The 16,582-nt window shown below is 43.1% G+C and overlaps 1 protein-coding gene across 1 annotated transcript in view; it reads right to left on the bottom strand.

Moving 5' to 3' along the window:
* The window catches only part of LOC137623410 (neurofilament heavy polypeptide-like), a 49,602-nt gene extending 33,321 nt beyond the window's left edge, over positions 1-16,281 (bottom strand). The window contains exon 1 of the mRNA XM_068354242.1: positions 16,183-16,281. Within this exon, the coding sequence (XP_068210343.1) occupies positions 16,183-16,278 (96 nt within the window). The 5' untranslated portion in view covers positions 16,279-16,281. The remainder of the gene's footprint in view (positions 1-16,182) is intronic.
* Positions 16,282-16,582: the final 301 nt, after the last annotated feature.

Here is a 16,582-nt window from a genome sequence, read left to right as displayed (position 1 = left end):
AGGGAGTGAATCTAGGTCCTTTCCCTCCTCGAGAACCCCTTGTCCTAGGTCCGCCTCGTTGACGGAACTGTCCTCTACCCCTGTAGCTACCTCTCTGGTGTCCACGAAAGGGACCTGAGGGTTCGTAGCTAGGGTTGTATGCGGGTGAGGGCATCCAAACGGGGTGGGGTTGGGTTGGGTATCTGGGGAGCAGTGAGGTAGACCACCTGTTGAGGGTGATTCAGTTGTAGAGTCGACGAAGCAGCGAGAGACTGTGATGACGAGTGGGTAACAGACGACTGATGGTAGTGACCTCAGCAAACCTCTGTTTCTTCCTGAAGAAGGTTTGCTTTTGAGCTTCAACCTTCCTTTTGGCAGTGAGGCCCCACCTCGCTTGCAAATTTTGGTTTGCTCTCGCAGCGTCTTGTAGAACCTTGTTCACCTCCTCCTAAGGAAAAAGGTTCTTACCTCAGCAGGGGGAAGCTATCAGTCTGTTCGGTTCAGGCCTGATCGAGGCCTCAGATAGAACGTGTTTCCTGCAACTAACCCGTGCCGAACAAAACTCGTGTAGGTCGATTTGGAAGGACAGAGACAGGTTCTTTGTGAGTACCCGGAACAAGGTCTCAGTCGAATAAAGCGAGGCTAGAGACTCCACGGAGGTAATGGAGTGGAGAGACCTAGCTAACCTTTTCCGTGCCTCAAACTCAGTCTTGAGAAGATTTTCCGGTAATTTGGGAAGCTTCTTGGAAAACAGATTAGAGGCGCAGTCTGGGTCTAACTTCCCTACTGTGAAAGTAGAGGGGGCATCATCCCAGATAGTAGCAGTACTCGGGATGAGCATGGAGGGGGTCCGTCTCTTTAAGAGCCGATATGGCAGAACCTTCTTTGATAGCTTGAAAAGTAAGACCTGCCACTTTATCTGTAATAGGCAAGGTAATAACTGGAGGAGCTGTAAATATGATGTAGGCTCCTTTGTGTGGGGTGAGCTTGGAATTAGTGCACCCCCAGTCGGACAAGGTCCTGGCCCAGAGAGCTTGGGCCTGCTCTTTAGGAAATATTACCGTTTCCTTCGGTACCTTGTCTAACCTAACCAAGGCATGTTCTTTCAATCGGATGAAGCCGTTGAATGGGAATTCTAGTCCCAGAGGGTAAAATTCTAGGTCCTCTAGAGGGCGGGTACCTATGCCCTCCAGAGTTATGGCACCATCTATATATGGAGCATGTAAGGCAAACCTCCAAGGGTTGTTTTTATCGAAGGGGGGTAACTTCGATGCGTCTGGGGCTGAAGGAGGAGGCACCTGAGTTCCGGAACGGATCAGATTCACCACCATATCTTTGAGTTCCGTCATAGCTCCTTGGTTTGTCCTAGAATGTTGTTGTAGATGCTGTTGTATCTGCTCTTTCACAATATCCCTGACCATGGTGGTGGATAAGGCGGGCTCCCAAACCCGATCCGCTGACGAAGCCCTGGACTTAGCGGACTTCGTCTTTTTAGTAGTTACGGTTTTAGGTACAGTAATATGAACATCAGGATCCTTTGAGGGTCCCGGGACCGGTGACACTGATAATGGCAAAGCTGAAGGCTTAAAGGTACGTAGTGGCTTCACCTTGGGTCGTACAGGCTCAGAGGGACCTCGAGGAGAAGCCGTAGGTTTATCAAAGCCGTGAAAGGAAGCAGTAGAGGAAGGATCGCTTTATGACGACACCCTTACCTCCACCTTGAGTTATACTCCGCTATAATGGATACTCATTGGGTGAGAACTAGTCAGATATTTGGAGTGCAACGGTGAAATCCGCCAATCAGACTCCGACTGAGGCCTTTTGCACACGAACCTTTGTAATGATTGATCACAATTACATTATAACGGTCCTTTTTTTCATCGAATCTCCGGCTTCACTGGAGATAACACAGACATTCAGTATGGAGGAATGTTATCGTACCGATTAGGGTCACGATTTCACGATGACGGACCTTTGTCACCGCCCGGATCTCCGGTACAAACAGAGATCAATCAGACGATCAGAACCAGGGTACGAACCCCTTTTCATGAATAATCACCATTTCATTATTACGGTCCTTTTTATCGAATCTCCGGCTTAACCGGATATCACACAGATGTTCAGAATTGAAGTTAATATTATCTTACCTCTGATGTTCATGTTTTCACTATGACTGACCTTTGTCACAGGATCTCTGGTGGCAACAGAGACCACTCAGACCACGGGTGGCCAATCTTTTGTTTTAGCTGTAAAGGAAAGGATTTAACATGAATACAAAGTAAACTGTACTTACTTTAATGACACTTTGAATTTGCGTTGATAATATTCATTAGTTATTCTTGAAAGTCCTAATGAAAATATATGAACATATTTAGCAATTTTAAAGAAAAGTCATTCAATTTACTATCTATGGGGTATAGTGCGACACTTGTAATCGTGCAATGCGCCACTGTTGGCGCATGAGCCAAAGGTTGGCCACCCCTGACTCAGACGTTCAGAACCAGGGTTAACATTATTTTACCGCTGAGGTTTATAGCTACATGTTACGAGTTACTGGATATTAGTATACTATTGATTCATCTGTTCACTGACCGGAGTCTCAAGGAACAGTAGATAGCCTCTCATGGCATGGTTGGTTTCGACCTGGCTTTTCATTAGAAGGGGCTAGCGTTCGATCCCAAGTACTGAGTAGAAATTTATTTCTATTTGAACACGATGTTGTATGGATATTTATACATATTTCTTCATATTTATAATTAAATATATGCATAAATATAACTTATTTTTAGTTTATACAACATATTTATGATTAAATATATGCATAAAAATAGCCATTATTTTTAGTTATACTGATTTGGTTGATCCCAGCCTGTGAATGGGATCACTAACCAGAGTTTTAAGGAACATCCAGACTTATGTCTCCTTTCTATAACAGAAGGTCCGCCTACATGGTATGGTTCCCGGAGTCATGCACGATCTGCTACGAGCTGTCCTCCCTACTCCTGACCCATGAGGTAAGTTGGTTCTAATGTTTCTATTTGGTATACTTGGGCGATGATTTAATTTGATCCGGATTTATGTATGCATTACTTATTGAGGAGAACGGTCTTCTCCTTCATCACTAATCCCCTCACTTCTTTCAGGACGATGGTGAATCTCTCCGGCCTGCAAGAGCGGCTCCCCGCCCTTGGGTATCAAGGTTTGGAAGGAATGCTCCATCTAGAGGACCCTATCTCCTCGGAGTGTCCTCTCTAGGGTTGGACATCGACCCCATGGATGGGCAGGTAGGTGGTGATGAGTTTGGAGCCTTCAGCTTTGCAATTACCTGCGCCACCGACCTAGGACCGTCAAAGGATCCTGATGTTCATATTCCTTGCATAAAACTGTGACTGCTAAAAGCCAAGGGTAGGGTTAAAGAGCATATACAAAACATTCTAGGGGGCTATGACGGAGCTCAAAGATATGGTGGCGAGTCAGATCCGTTCAGGAACTCTGATGTCTCCCCCTACAGCCCCGGGCGTATCGAAGAAACCTCCTTTGATAAAAACAACACATAGAAATTTGCCTTACATGTCCCATATATGGATGGTACCATAACTCTGGATGGCATGGACGTCCGCCCTCTGGAGGACCTAGAATTTACTCTCAGCGACTAGAATACCCATTCAACGGATTCGTTCGATTGAAAGAGCATGACTTGGTTAGGTTAGGCAAGGTACCGAAGGTAACGGTATTATTTCCTAAAGGGCAGGCCCGATCTGTCTGGACCAGGATGTTGTCGGTCTGGGGGGTACGATAATTCCAAGCTCACCCCACACAATGGGGAATACGCCATATCTACAACTGCTATCATTGTTGCCTTGCCTATGCGGATAATTAGACAGGTCTTACTATTCAAGCTGACAAAGAAGGTTCGGCCATGCCGGCTCTTAAAGAGCCGGACCCCACCTCGGGGAGACCCTAGCCTCGGTTTATCCCACCGAGACTTTGTTTCGGATATTCATGAAGAGCCAATCTCTGCCCTTCCAATTCAACCTACACATTTGGTGGTCTGATCGAGTTAGTTGTAGGAAATACGTTCTGTCTGTGGCCTCTATCAGACAGGAATGGAGCAGGCTGATATTTTCCCCTTGATGGGGTAAAACCCTCTTCCCTCAGGAGGAGGTGAACAAGGTTCTACAAGATGATACGAGAGCAACCCAAAATTGCAGGAAAGGCGGGGCCTCACTGCCAGAAAGAAGGTCAAAGGCCAAAAGCAAGCTTTCTTCAAGAAGAAGCAGAGAGTTGCCCTCTACAAAACGAACCGGGGTCACTGCCATCAATAGTCAGTTACCCACTCGTCATCACAGTCTTCCTCTGAATCGACGCCTATGCATCCGGATCCCCCCCTCATCAGGTGGGCTACCTCACTGATTCCCCAGGTACACAGCCCAACCCCGATTCGATGCCCTCGCCTGCATACAGCCCTAGCTCCGAACCCTCAGGTTCCTTTCGTGGACACCAGAGAGGAAGATACAGGAGTAGAAGACAGTTCCGCCATCGAGGCGGACCTAGAAAAAAGGGGGCTCGGGGAAGGAAAGGACCTAGGTTCACTCCCTCACAACGAGGTGGTCCCGGTAGGGGGAGAGACTTTACAACTTTCAAGACCATTGGACCATCGGTCCGTGGGATCATAGCATAATCTCTAAAGGTTTGAGGTGGAAATGGCCACAAGGTCCTCCTCCTCCACCAGTGACCTTCTCCCAGAAATCCACTCCCATCCTGAATGAGTACACCACAGATTTACTTAAGGAGAAAGCAATCAAACGGGACCAATCAACGAAGTTCCAAGACCACCTGTTCGCAATTACGAAGAAAGGCTTGTCGACATTGAGAGTGGACCGGGACTTGTCAAAGCTAAACTCTTACATTCTCGGCGACAAGTTCCGGATGATGACTATCTCTCAGGTACGGACCTTACTTCCCCTTGGGGCCGTCACCACCTCTATCGAGCTTTCCGACGACTATTATCATGTGCCTATAGATCGAAACTTCTCTTCTTATCTGGGTGTCCGCCTAGGCAGGAAAGCCTTTGCGTTCAAGACATGCCCTTCAGCCTTAACATTGATCCCAGGATATTCACGAAACTGGGAGAGGCAGTGTTAGTACAACTCAGGAACCAAGATATACAGATCATGGCTTATCTGGACGGTTGGCTCATTTGGGCCCAGTCGGCCATAGAAAGCAACAGAGCTACGAAGGAAGTACTTCGATTTCTCGACAACCTGTGATTTCGGGTCAATCTCCAAAAGTCTCGACTGCAACCATCAGGCCACTTAGAATGGTTAGACATTCAGTGGGACCTTTCGAAGCACACGTTCTCTCTCCCATCCAAAAAGGTAAGAGGAATAGCTTCCAAGGTCAAGAATTTTCTCAAACATAAACAGATGTCCAGAAGAACCTTAGAAAGTATCATCGGCCTTCTCCAATTCACTTCAATAACAAAAATGCAAAGACATCAATCGAGTTTGGAGAGAGAGAGCTACAGTACCTTTAAGAGACAAGGTCTAGAAGATCCCTCTGTCTTGAAAATGAGACTACGCCCATGGTCCGAACTGAGGAACCTCTCCAAATCGGTTCCTCTACAATTCCCACCTCCACAAGAGACATTCCATACAGCCGCGCCTGTAAGTGGATGGGGGGATTACTCCGAACTTCAGATGTTTCAGGGGTCTTGGTCACCCGCCATGAAACAGACCCATATCAATGTTCTCGAAGCCATGGCAGTGTTCTTGACCCTGAAGAGAGACTGCTCCGAGGTCGAGCAACATCAGAGTAGTATCAGCCAGCACAGACGTAGTACACTGCGTCAACAGGGGAGGATCCAAGTCACCCAACCTGAATCGGATCCTGGTCGCTATCTACGCCTGGCCAACAGAAAGAACTGGATCCTGTCAGTAACTCACCTTGCGGGAGTCCAGAATGTGAGAGAGGACTCACTAGCCAGGACGAAACTACTGGAGTCAGAATGGTCTCTCAGACATAACTTCATTCCGGTGGACACTCAGGAACCATTAGAAGAAGGTTTACCTATTTCCCCCAGTGAATATTTTAATGAGACTTTTACACAAACTAAGTTCCTTCCGGGGGGCCAAGAACAATTGGTTTCCTCTCCTCCTCGATTTGAAACTCCGTCCCTTCCGGATTCCGTTCCCCCAAACTGACTCAAGTAATCCAAACTCACTGTGTCAGATTGCTCAAGGATAGCCAAAACTCTGACTTTGTGGGCTACATGAAGTTTGCAGCTCGTAGAGACGCGAACATTGAACCGGAAATCGATCTCTTCATCGAATCAGACAAAAGGGACTCGACAATTCGCCAATATGATTCGGCCGTTAACAACTAGCAGATTCCCTAAGAGTTCAGACCATACTCGTATGTCTCCGAATATAGACATCTCTTTCTTGAGGTTCTTATTAGGCAAAGGCCTAACAGTTAGCACTTTAACCACCATCAAGTCAGCTTTGAAGATCTTCCTTGTTGGGTTTAACATTAACCTAGCTGATTCCTATTTCTCATCTATTCCAAAAATATGTGCTAGGCTGTGACCTTCGGTTCAGCCACAAAAGGACTCTGGTCTATGAACGGTGTCCTCAAAACTTGCGCCGGACACGGACAATGAATTCTGCTCTTATCACTCTTCTTCGGAAGACTTTATTTCTAACGGCTTTGGCCTCATGTGATGGAATATCAGAACTAGCAGCTCTCTCACGAACCCGGAAAACAAAGATTTCCTCCCTTCAGCCGAAGTACTCCTTTCTCCAGACAATGCTTTCCTAGCTAAAAAATGAGGATCCGCAAAATAGGTGCTCCCCTCGGAAGATTATTCTTCTTCCCCAGGATCTTTTCTCTGTGTCCAGTCACTACTCTCAAGGCTTTTTTAGCTAGAACTGCCACCCGATCGTCTGGCCCCTTGGTTATCAGGGAACAAGGAGGTACTATTCCCATTCACGGTATCAGGCAACAAATCCTCTACTTCTTTAAACATACTAATCCGGAATCATTTCCCCAGGCTCATGATATACGGACAGTAGATACCTCCATCAATTACTTCCAGAACAGGGACTTTGATGATTTTTTAAAAATATACGGGTTGGAAATCCCATGGTTGTCAAACGCCACTATCTAAAGATCTTACAGGCCCTTAAATATCCGACGATGGCAGCGGGGAGCCTTTTCCCTCCCCATTAATCTCTACTTCTTCCCTTCTTCCATCTCTTCTCTTCTCCCTCCTACCCGCCACTCACACCACGTCGCCACTCTCCTGGGTAGTTCGTTAGCCCTATGATATTTGCCATGTTTAATTCTTATGGTTTAACTGTTATTGTAGTTACGGTTCCTTTAAGGTTTAGATATGCTTAGACATGTAAGGTTTAATGCCCTTTGCGATTCGACACTCAGTTGATTCCTTGTCGTCTTAGATATTTAGACTTACGCTCCCTATGTCATTTGGCTAGTTGGTAATTGGACGTTTCTTACATTATTATATTATATTATTGTCGTACATGGTGATTGTATTCTCCGCATTATGTTATTACTTTATTGGGCTTGGAAGGCATTCTCTGGTACTTTTTCACTGGCCGTCACAGATCGACCCAGAAGAGGGATTTTGACGAAGGAAATATCTATTTCTGGGGAGAGACCTGTGACGCCCGGTGAAACCCTTCCCGGTTATTTTTGTACGGACCCACCCTTACCTTGCCAAGCCATATGTTCTTGCAGAAGGATGACCTGGAGAGCGCGAGTAGTAGGTGTCGGTGGAGTAGTCCAACTGTATTCTCTAGGGCCTGTCACGGCCCTCCCCTTTGATGAAGGGATTATCTAAATGGAAGACAGCCTGTGAATAGTGGTTTACACACGCCCTTGTTAAATACACGACACCAACAAGGTGCTCGCGCGAGGGTTGTAACCTCTGCATTCCATGCTTTTATCTTTCTCTAGTATATTTCGAAGATTTATATTAGAAAAGTGTAAAGAAGGACCCTTTTCACCGGGCGTCACAGGTCTCTCCCCAGAAATAGATTTTTCCTTCGTCAAAATTCCTTAATAGTGCTAGCTATATTAACAGTAACCACATCGATGAAAAGTGAATATCATTAAACGTAATATCATCAACCCGGAGAATAAAAGGAGGCATGAATATCTCGTGATCGTATAAAACGGAAAACGGGAAATCCACGTCCCTTACCCGAGCTTAATAAAGAAAACAAGAGAAGGGGTAACTCGTAACTGTAGTAACAGAAAACTAGCACTCAATGCTCACGCTCTCAAGGTTACATAATAAAGAACCAAAATCACACAATAATATAAGAAAAATTATAAAATTGTAATAACCAAGAACAAAGAATAACGACAACGTAACAAATAAACATAAAGATAGTCTAAAACGAGCACTTTCCTGAGGCGTGTACATAACTATAACAAAGACTAAATCGATATTCTTCGTAGGTCCAAATTGGACTTGCTAGCAAATAAATACCATAATAAAAACCAATAATAAATGATAATAAAATTGGTCATAAAACGTAAGTGATATAACCTAGATGACAGCGTACCAGATGGGCAATATTAACTTGAAAAACTACCGAAGCGAACAAAACCCAAAATGGCTGCCGATACAGAGGCAGGCCAACCGCTTCCAAAACTAAAATCCACAATACTGGAAAAAGAACAAATGCCCGGTACTGAAATAAACTGTCAAAACAAACTATGGTACTTAACATTGGTAAAGGTGAAGTAGCAACGTCAGTCATGTTGAATTAACGACAATCACTTGCGGAAAACACCGAACAAAACAATATCGACTTAGCGGGCAAGTCCAAAACAGAAGGATGTCCTGGAGGGCGCGCGTGGTAGGTGTCGGTGGGGTAGTTCAACTGTGTTCTCAGGGCCTGTCACGGCCCTCCCCTTTGATGAAGAGATTATCTAAATGGAAGACAGCCTGTGAATAGTGGTTTTCACATGCCCTTGTTGTATACACGACACCCACAAGGTGATCGCGCGAGGGTAGTAACTTCTGCATTCCATGCTTTTAATCTTTCTCTAGTATATTTGGAAGATTTATATTAGTAAAGTGTAAAGAAGGACCCTTTTCACCGGCCGTCACAGGCCGCCCAAGAAAGGAGTATTTGAAGAGGAAATAAATGATCATGATGAGCAAGACTTGTGCATATGCAGCAAGTTAGATGTTACAGACAATTAGGGGAGATGAAAAGGAAAGAAATCACAGAAATGTTTAAAGAAATTCTTTTCTTTAGTTGAACTTTAAATACTGAGAAACATTTTCTTTCAACGTAAATTTCATTCAATTTCCAAAAAGCACTTGTAAAACTAATTAGTACATGTTGCGGTGAAGATTAATTCACAGGCTGAAATATGTTTTTTTTCTGTTTCCATATCGTTAATACTAGATTCTTTGCTTGCAGTCAAAATTTCTAGTTGCTATAATAAAGTTTCAGTTGTTCAAAGAGGCCCATCCGCTACAATTGATTAGTGGTCAAATAAAAGGTTTCCTCAGTTTCCGGAAATTTGGAGAAGGGATCCCCATCATTATTAATTTTTAGTTGAAGATCCTCTTTTAAAGCAAGTTTGACTGAAAACAATGATTGTCTCAGTAGCATTAATTTTGCAGTTTATTTTCTTAATTGCTCAAATATTTTTCTTTTCTGTATTAGTGTCCTGCAGTAAGCAAGTCGACATCAAGACGTTCAATTCGAGCAATTAATGCTAAGATGAAAATTTAAATAAAGAAAATAAGTTATCTGGAATGCAATTCAGGAGGATCATCTCCCTTCCCAAGGCTGTAGTGAAATGAGGAAACTATGCTGGCACATCCTTTCAATTGGCAATGCTGTGCTGGCTCGTGAGTGGGAGTGACAAATTTACATTGGCCCTCCGAGTCCATGGGCAGAGCAAGTAATGACGTACATGGGGAGGTAAATTCTCATTGGTTGAGATGCTCTCCAGGAGGGAATGGTTCTCAGCCAAGGTGTCTCCCTGCTCATCCATAGGTGGAGATCCACCATCCTGTTCTGCATCAGCTAGGCTCTGATTGGCAGAAGCGCTCGCTGGGCTGGAATCGGTGCTAGGCGAGCTGCTTGCCCACTGATTGGAATGGTCTATGTTCAGGATGGCTTGTTCAGCATTTCTTCTGGAGATATGGTTCCTGACGGACAAGGAGCAAAAACAATTCTTGGGTCATGTTAAGGGATAGTTTTTATCACTGTATTAGGAGAGCTTCAAGAATCCTAAATCTTCTACTGCCAAGAGCACAGCCGATGATCTTAGTACTCTTGACAATCTCCTCTCGTTTGATGTGGTCTTTATGCACTTGAAGGGTATGAGCTGTTAGAGTCCCTTGGTGGACATAGCAGCACAATCTGTTAAGACCGTTGCATAGTGGTCATTCCTATGTAGTATCTAGAGCATCCTGAAACTGGGCATAGGTAGGAATGAACTACATTCGACTGCCTCAAGAGGGCCCCGAGTCGGAGCTAGGTTGTTCCTCATAATGCGGAAACTCGTCTTGGCAGTCTGGTAGTAGACTGTGAACTTGATCTTGGTGTTCAATCTACAGGAGAGACGTGATTGCTGACGATTTTTCTCACTGCTTTTTGGTTCTTTTGGTACTCTCTATACATGTACTACTTGTAGTATAAGTTGATGGTGGTAGTGTAGTCATCGATTCGCTGGTGACCCTGGAACCAAGTGTGCAGTGCCAGATTGATCTCGCAGTTTACCTGCTTATTGAAATAAGCATTATTCACAAGTACTTTGGTGATGCGATAAAGTTCTTCATGAGTGTCATCCCATGAGGAGCAATGAGTAAGGGGACCTGCTGACGTAAGCCTTGATTGTAGAAGCCTTATACCTAGCAGGACATTTAATCTCCCAATTGAGGCACAATTCAAGTTTGGTAGGCTTTGTGTTGACATGTGTGCTGTAACCTGAAGAATTCTGGGATGTGGACATCCAAAAAGGGCAGTGGACCATCGTTGCTGTGCTTCACACTGAATCTGAGGAAACTGCACTGTTCAAACACCCCGCAGCAAGTCTTAAAATCCTCGGTGAAGAGAGCCATGATTGAGTCGTCGATGTACCTCACGTAAGCATTGGATTTGACAACTTCCATGTAGATATTGACGAAGAACACACCATGGGGGAAGCACCATTCCCTCACCATCCTTCTTTATGTACTTGTAGGCCATGTGGGTGGTGAAAGGGCCTTCCTGGTACATATTTCAAGGCGGGTGCAGAAGGTCTCCTCGTAGATGTTCAGAGTGAGTGTAGAATGGTACCAGTAGACATTCCAAAAGCAGGTCAATCGGCTCTCCAACAGGATCATTGTTAAAGAGGGATTCTACGGCCAGAGAAGCAAAGGTGCTATTGCTGGGAAAACTATTCCGAATACACAAAATTCAGCGGGCCAAGGAGACACTGTACCTGTTAGGAACATAAGGACTAAGGATACTGTTCATTTTCTTCGCCAGGTAGTTATTAAGTGGGCGTTGGGCTCTGGCTAATGATAGGGCTGAATGGGTTGCCACTCTTATTGTTTTTGACATAGCCATACTGTACAAGTAACCAGGGCCAATGTCAAGACCCATGTAGGGGCAACCCATTCAGTCCTATCATTAGCCAGTGGCCCAACACACCAACTTACCACCTCAACATCGCAGAGGAGGGCATCCGCACCCTCCTTGAAATATGTGCATTACTAGGAAGGCCCCTTTCACCCCCAAGAGAGACCACACATACAGAAAGATAATGAGGTGATGGGCTCACCTTTGTGTGTTCTTTGGCTATTTCTACAAGGAAGTTGTCGAAGAGAAGGTTTTCTCACGCATACATGACCTGATGTGCATGTGAGGTACATCGACGTCATCAGGTCTCCCTCCACCCAAGATATTGAGACTTCCGTATGACGTTTTAACAGTGCAGTTCCCTCAGGTTCACTGTGGAGCACAGCATTTCCCAGAGTTCTTCAGGTTACAGCACGTGTGTCTACACCAAGACCACCAACCTTGGATTGTGCCTCAACTGGGAAAGTGAATCTCCTGCCAGGTATAAGGCCTCTACAATCAACGGCTACGTCCGCAGGGCCCTAACCTATTGCTCCTCCTGGCCCAACACGCATGTTATTTTAGTAGGCAAGTAAACCACAAGGTCAAGCTAGCATTTGACACTTTGTACCAGGGTGACCAGCAAACCAATGAAACCACCACCATTATATTTTAATGCAATGGGTATTTACATAGAGTGCCAAAAGAATCAAAAAGCAGTGAGGGAAATCGTCAGCAACTACGTCTCCCCTGTAGATATGAACACCAGGATTAGTTCAGTCTATTACCAGACAGCCAAGACAAGGTCCCTCCTTATCATTTCCAGCATATTCACAACAGAACAAATAGATGTCTCCATACAGTATAATTTTCTGTAAGGGCTGGTTGCCTGGCAATGTTTCTCTTTCTTCCAGGTGACCAATTAGTTGTTCAAGAATTAATCATTTTAGCACTTAAATGAAGGATGGATTTGAAATCGGTCTACAAGAGATTAATTCCTGATAATCTAGAGCACTTTTCAAAGCCCATGTCATTAGAGCCATTCACTGATTTGGGAAACTTACACTCATCGATGTTTGTATTGGCTATGCTTGTAATTATATCAGCTTAACTAGAAAAGGGTCTTCCTCCATTTACTTCAAATATTGATCATTCTGGTGACATTTTCCTGAGTTATATTAAATCTCATTAACTTTATCCAAGTATCTGGAGTAGCATTAATCCGATGTTGAATATTTGTAAATGACCTAGTCATTTTTCTATTTTGTTTTTAAGAACACAAGAAAATTATTTGTTAGTTCCTAGTCACTACCCCTCTGGTAGCCTTTTCTCATTTACATTTGCCATTACACCATTTAGGAGATGATAAAACTTATTTATGTCTGTTTCTGTCTCCAGGGGCTTTCTCTTTTAAAGTATTCGTTTTTTTATCCTTCTTAGTAGGTAAATACATTGGCACTTGGCAATTCTGTATTCTACCATGTACTTTGTTTTCAACTGATTCCACTTTCTTTAATTGTTTCCCTTTTTCTCGAAACTCTCCCCTTCAAACTAACGAGATCAATCTTTAACAATTACTGTACAGCCTAATCCCTCAGTGGACACATGATGATATATTCTGATTTACTCAGCCTATTATATATGGTCCTAAGGCAGTCAATACACACAGCACCCAACAAATGCTGGTTATCATAATCACAAGGAATACTGATAGCATCATCTATTTTCTTTGTAACGTCATATAAAATTCTGGATGCCAGAAAACTCAGTCAATCAATAACTACAAAAGGAAACATGTTTGATTCAAGACTAAAATTGATTTTCTTCACTGCGTGTTTCTGTATTATCATTATCATCATCATCAATTGCTAAGCTACAACCCAAGTTGGAAAAGCAGAATGCTATAAGCCCAGGGGCTCCAACAGGGAAAATAGCCCAGTGAGGAAAGGAAACAGGGAAAAATAAAATATTCAAAGAACAGCAACACCAAAATAAATATTTCCTAAATAAACTATAAAAAAAATCTAACAAAAAAAAAGAGTAAGAGAAATTAGATAGAATAGTGTGCCCGAGTGTACCCTCAAGCAAGAGAACTCTAATCTAAGACTATGGAAGACCATGGTACAGAGGCTATGGCACTACCATAGGTTAACAAGTCTCTCCTACCTTTACTAAGAGGAAAGTAGTCACCGAACAATTAGTGCAGTAGTTAATCCCTTGGGTGAAAAAGATTTGTTAGGTAATCTCAGTGTTGTCAGGTGTATGAGGCAGAGGAGAATATGTAAAGAATATTCCAGACTATTCGGTGTATGTGTAGGCAAAGGGAAAGCGAACCATAACCAGAGCGAAGGATCCAATATAGTACTGTCTAGCCAGTAAAAAGATCCCATGACGGTAGTATTTCAACAGGTGGCTGGTGCCTTGGCCAACCTACTACCTGTAGAGGTAGTCTAAACGTAATAAATTTATGAACTGGAGAGAGTGCACTTCTCTTCTACGTTTATGTCAGATACAATGTTATTCATTCCATCACATGGTCAGTATTTTTCGCTAGTCTTGATTGTAAATCATAAGCTTTGCACTTTCTTAAATACTGTGTGTAGTCATTGCACTAAAGGTGTGCTGAACACTCGCCACTGATTTGGTTGAATTTTTATCCTTTCCTCAAACTATATACGGATTATGCTTATGTTTGTCTTTCTTAGAATGCCATCAGGATGTGAAAGGAAGAATGGTACTTTTGTAAGATTGTAACCGAGGACATCTTTAAGACCACGTCTCATAATCTTGCTGCAATCACAAGGTGATAAAAAAGAACACAATCTCTACCAATAGTTAGCACCTTTTTATTAGTTTTTTATACCGTTTTCTTCTTAGATAGAAGGGAAAATGTTTTGATCTTTGAGTTTGGTAGAGCATATAAGAATTTACTTTATTAATAATCAGTCTGTTCAACATTCCATCACCTGAGTAGTACCAGTTAGAAATTCAGTTGGCGTGCAGCAGTATCTGATGGCATCAGAACTCTCTTGCTAATGGCTACGATGCCACCACTTCGTCTTGCTGTCGAGGTTGATAGATTGTTTTAGCATGGCGCCTGTCCATACTCGAGCAAATGGTTTGGTCGGTAGACTTATGTCAAGTTTCCAGACATTAACTCATGGATGTGTCTTTGCTATCTGTTTCTTTTCTGCCAAGTAAACTGGAAGCCCCACCTGGAGTACTTGAGATGCTCTATTGCAAAGCAAGGGGTCATTCCAATTATGGTTCAATTAAGAAGCCAGTCTCCTATCCTTTCTGTCTGGATGAACTCCAGTAGAAATTGTACCATAGCCAGAAAGTCGTCACAGTAGTTGAATAGTCGAGACTTGCATTGTGCATAATATTGAAATTTGGTGAGCTCTGATTGGAGTGTTACAAGAGCATCACACATTTCAATAATTTCATCCTGGACATCTCTTCAATTTTCCAGAGCTATTTGGCAGTCAATTGCTTTCTCTGACTGCCTGAGTTCTGTTCTATTTGGAAAGCCATTCCACAAAGAAATGCCTGCCACTAGCCAAAACATGATTGCACAACTAGGCCTAGTTTGTGAGCCCTTACTCCACGGTTGTAGGATAACCCTTCAGAATGGCTGTGGTTATAGAAACATAAATGCCATCAAAATCCTCGATCCTGAATATTGCATACGGCTTCCCCACAGCATCAATTACTATAGGTGCTTGCAGTGTGAAAACCTCGATCTTTAAGACAGTATCTTAAAATACTTTTCATTCACCTCTGTATCTTTTGCCTTCACAGAGATTGCAAAATCCAATGTGATATCACTATCCTTCTGACCAAAGCTTGCCATCACGAACTGCCCATATTTTATGAGTATAGACAGTGATTATAAATCAAATGACTGTCAATCACAGACTATAAGGATGTTGCAAAGGGTCTATCCTATAAACCATCAAATTAAACCTTATCTATAGAAGTATTGAAGGAAATCCCTTACTTGGTCTCTTACAAGAGGTAGCTACTGGAATAGAACCAGCCCACCCCCTGGAATTAGAGACTGAATTTCAGCACTGGAATAGTTCTGCACCCCAGAGTTGGAATACCGATACTCCTTTGGTCCAAACATTATCAGGTAGTTGATAAGACCAACACGCCTCCAACAATTGGTTTAAAAAAAAAAAAAAAAAAAAACTACAATACCAGATATGGTGTACCCTGCAAACAATCTAAACAATGACAGAAAGGTTTATGACAGCCAATATAAATATGGAGACGGTTGAAGCAATAAGAAGTTATAATTCAAGAGCCCTCTTGCCGTCAAAAGGCTTCAAAGCGAAAATGATATTCCATGTTGAAGCCCAATGAAATCAAAGGACATTCTCTCTACATGAAGGAGAGGAGTAGAGTACAAGCGTATTCTGCTCTGCAGTTGAAATCAAAGTGGATGCAGTGACCTGTAGGGTGGGCGGAGTTTAAACATCACCCCCCAGAATTACATTTTAATTCTAATACCATTCCACAGCTTTGCTGAAATCACATTCCCATTAGGGGACGATGGGTTATTTCTGTGCAATAGACAACTGTAACTCTATATACATACCCGATGTGGGGGCTTAATATCTACGGGGTGGAGCTGGGGGCCTGGTACAATTACTACGTCGATTCGACGGCGATAAGTACTGCTAGACGCGGCCATTTTTCTGTCAAGAGAAAACAAAGGGGACCATTAAAAAAAAAAAATAAAAAAAAAAAAGAAAGAAAGAAAGAAAGAAAGAAAGAAAGAAAGAAAGAAAGAAAGAAAGAAAGAAAGAAAGAAAGAAAGAAAGAGAAAGAGAAAGAGAAAGAGAAAGAGAAAGAGAGAAGAGAGAGAGAGAGAGAGAGAGAGAGAGAGAGAGAGAGAGAGAGAGAGAGGGGGGCCTATAAACAACTGTGAAAACTATATCCTATAACATATTGGTGCTGACATAACATTCATTATGTAGATATTTTGATTAAGTTGA

Source organism: Palaemon carinicauda, chromosome 30 (genome assembly GCF_036898095.1).
Source record: "Palaemon carinicauda isolate YSFRI2023 chromosome 30, ASM3689809v2, whole genome shotgun sequence".
Taxonomy (NCBI): Eukaryota; Metazoa; Arthropoda; class Malacostraca; order Decapoda; family Palaemonidae; genus Palaemon; species Palaemon carinicauda.
This window is presented reverse-complemented; position numbering and strand designations above follow the sequence as displayed.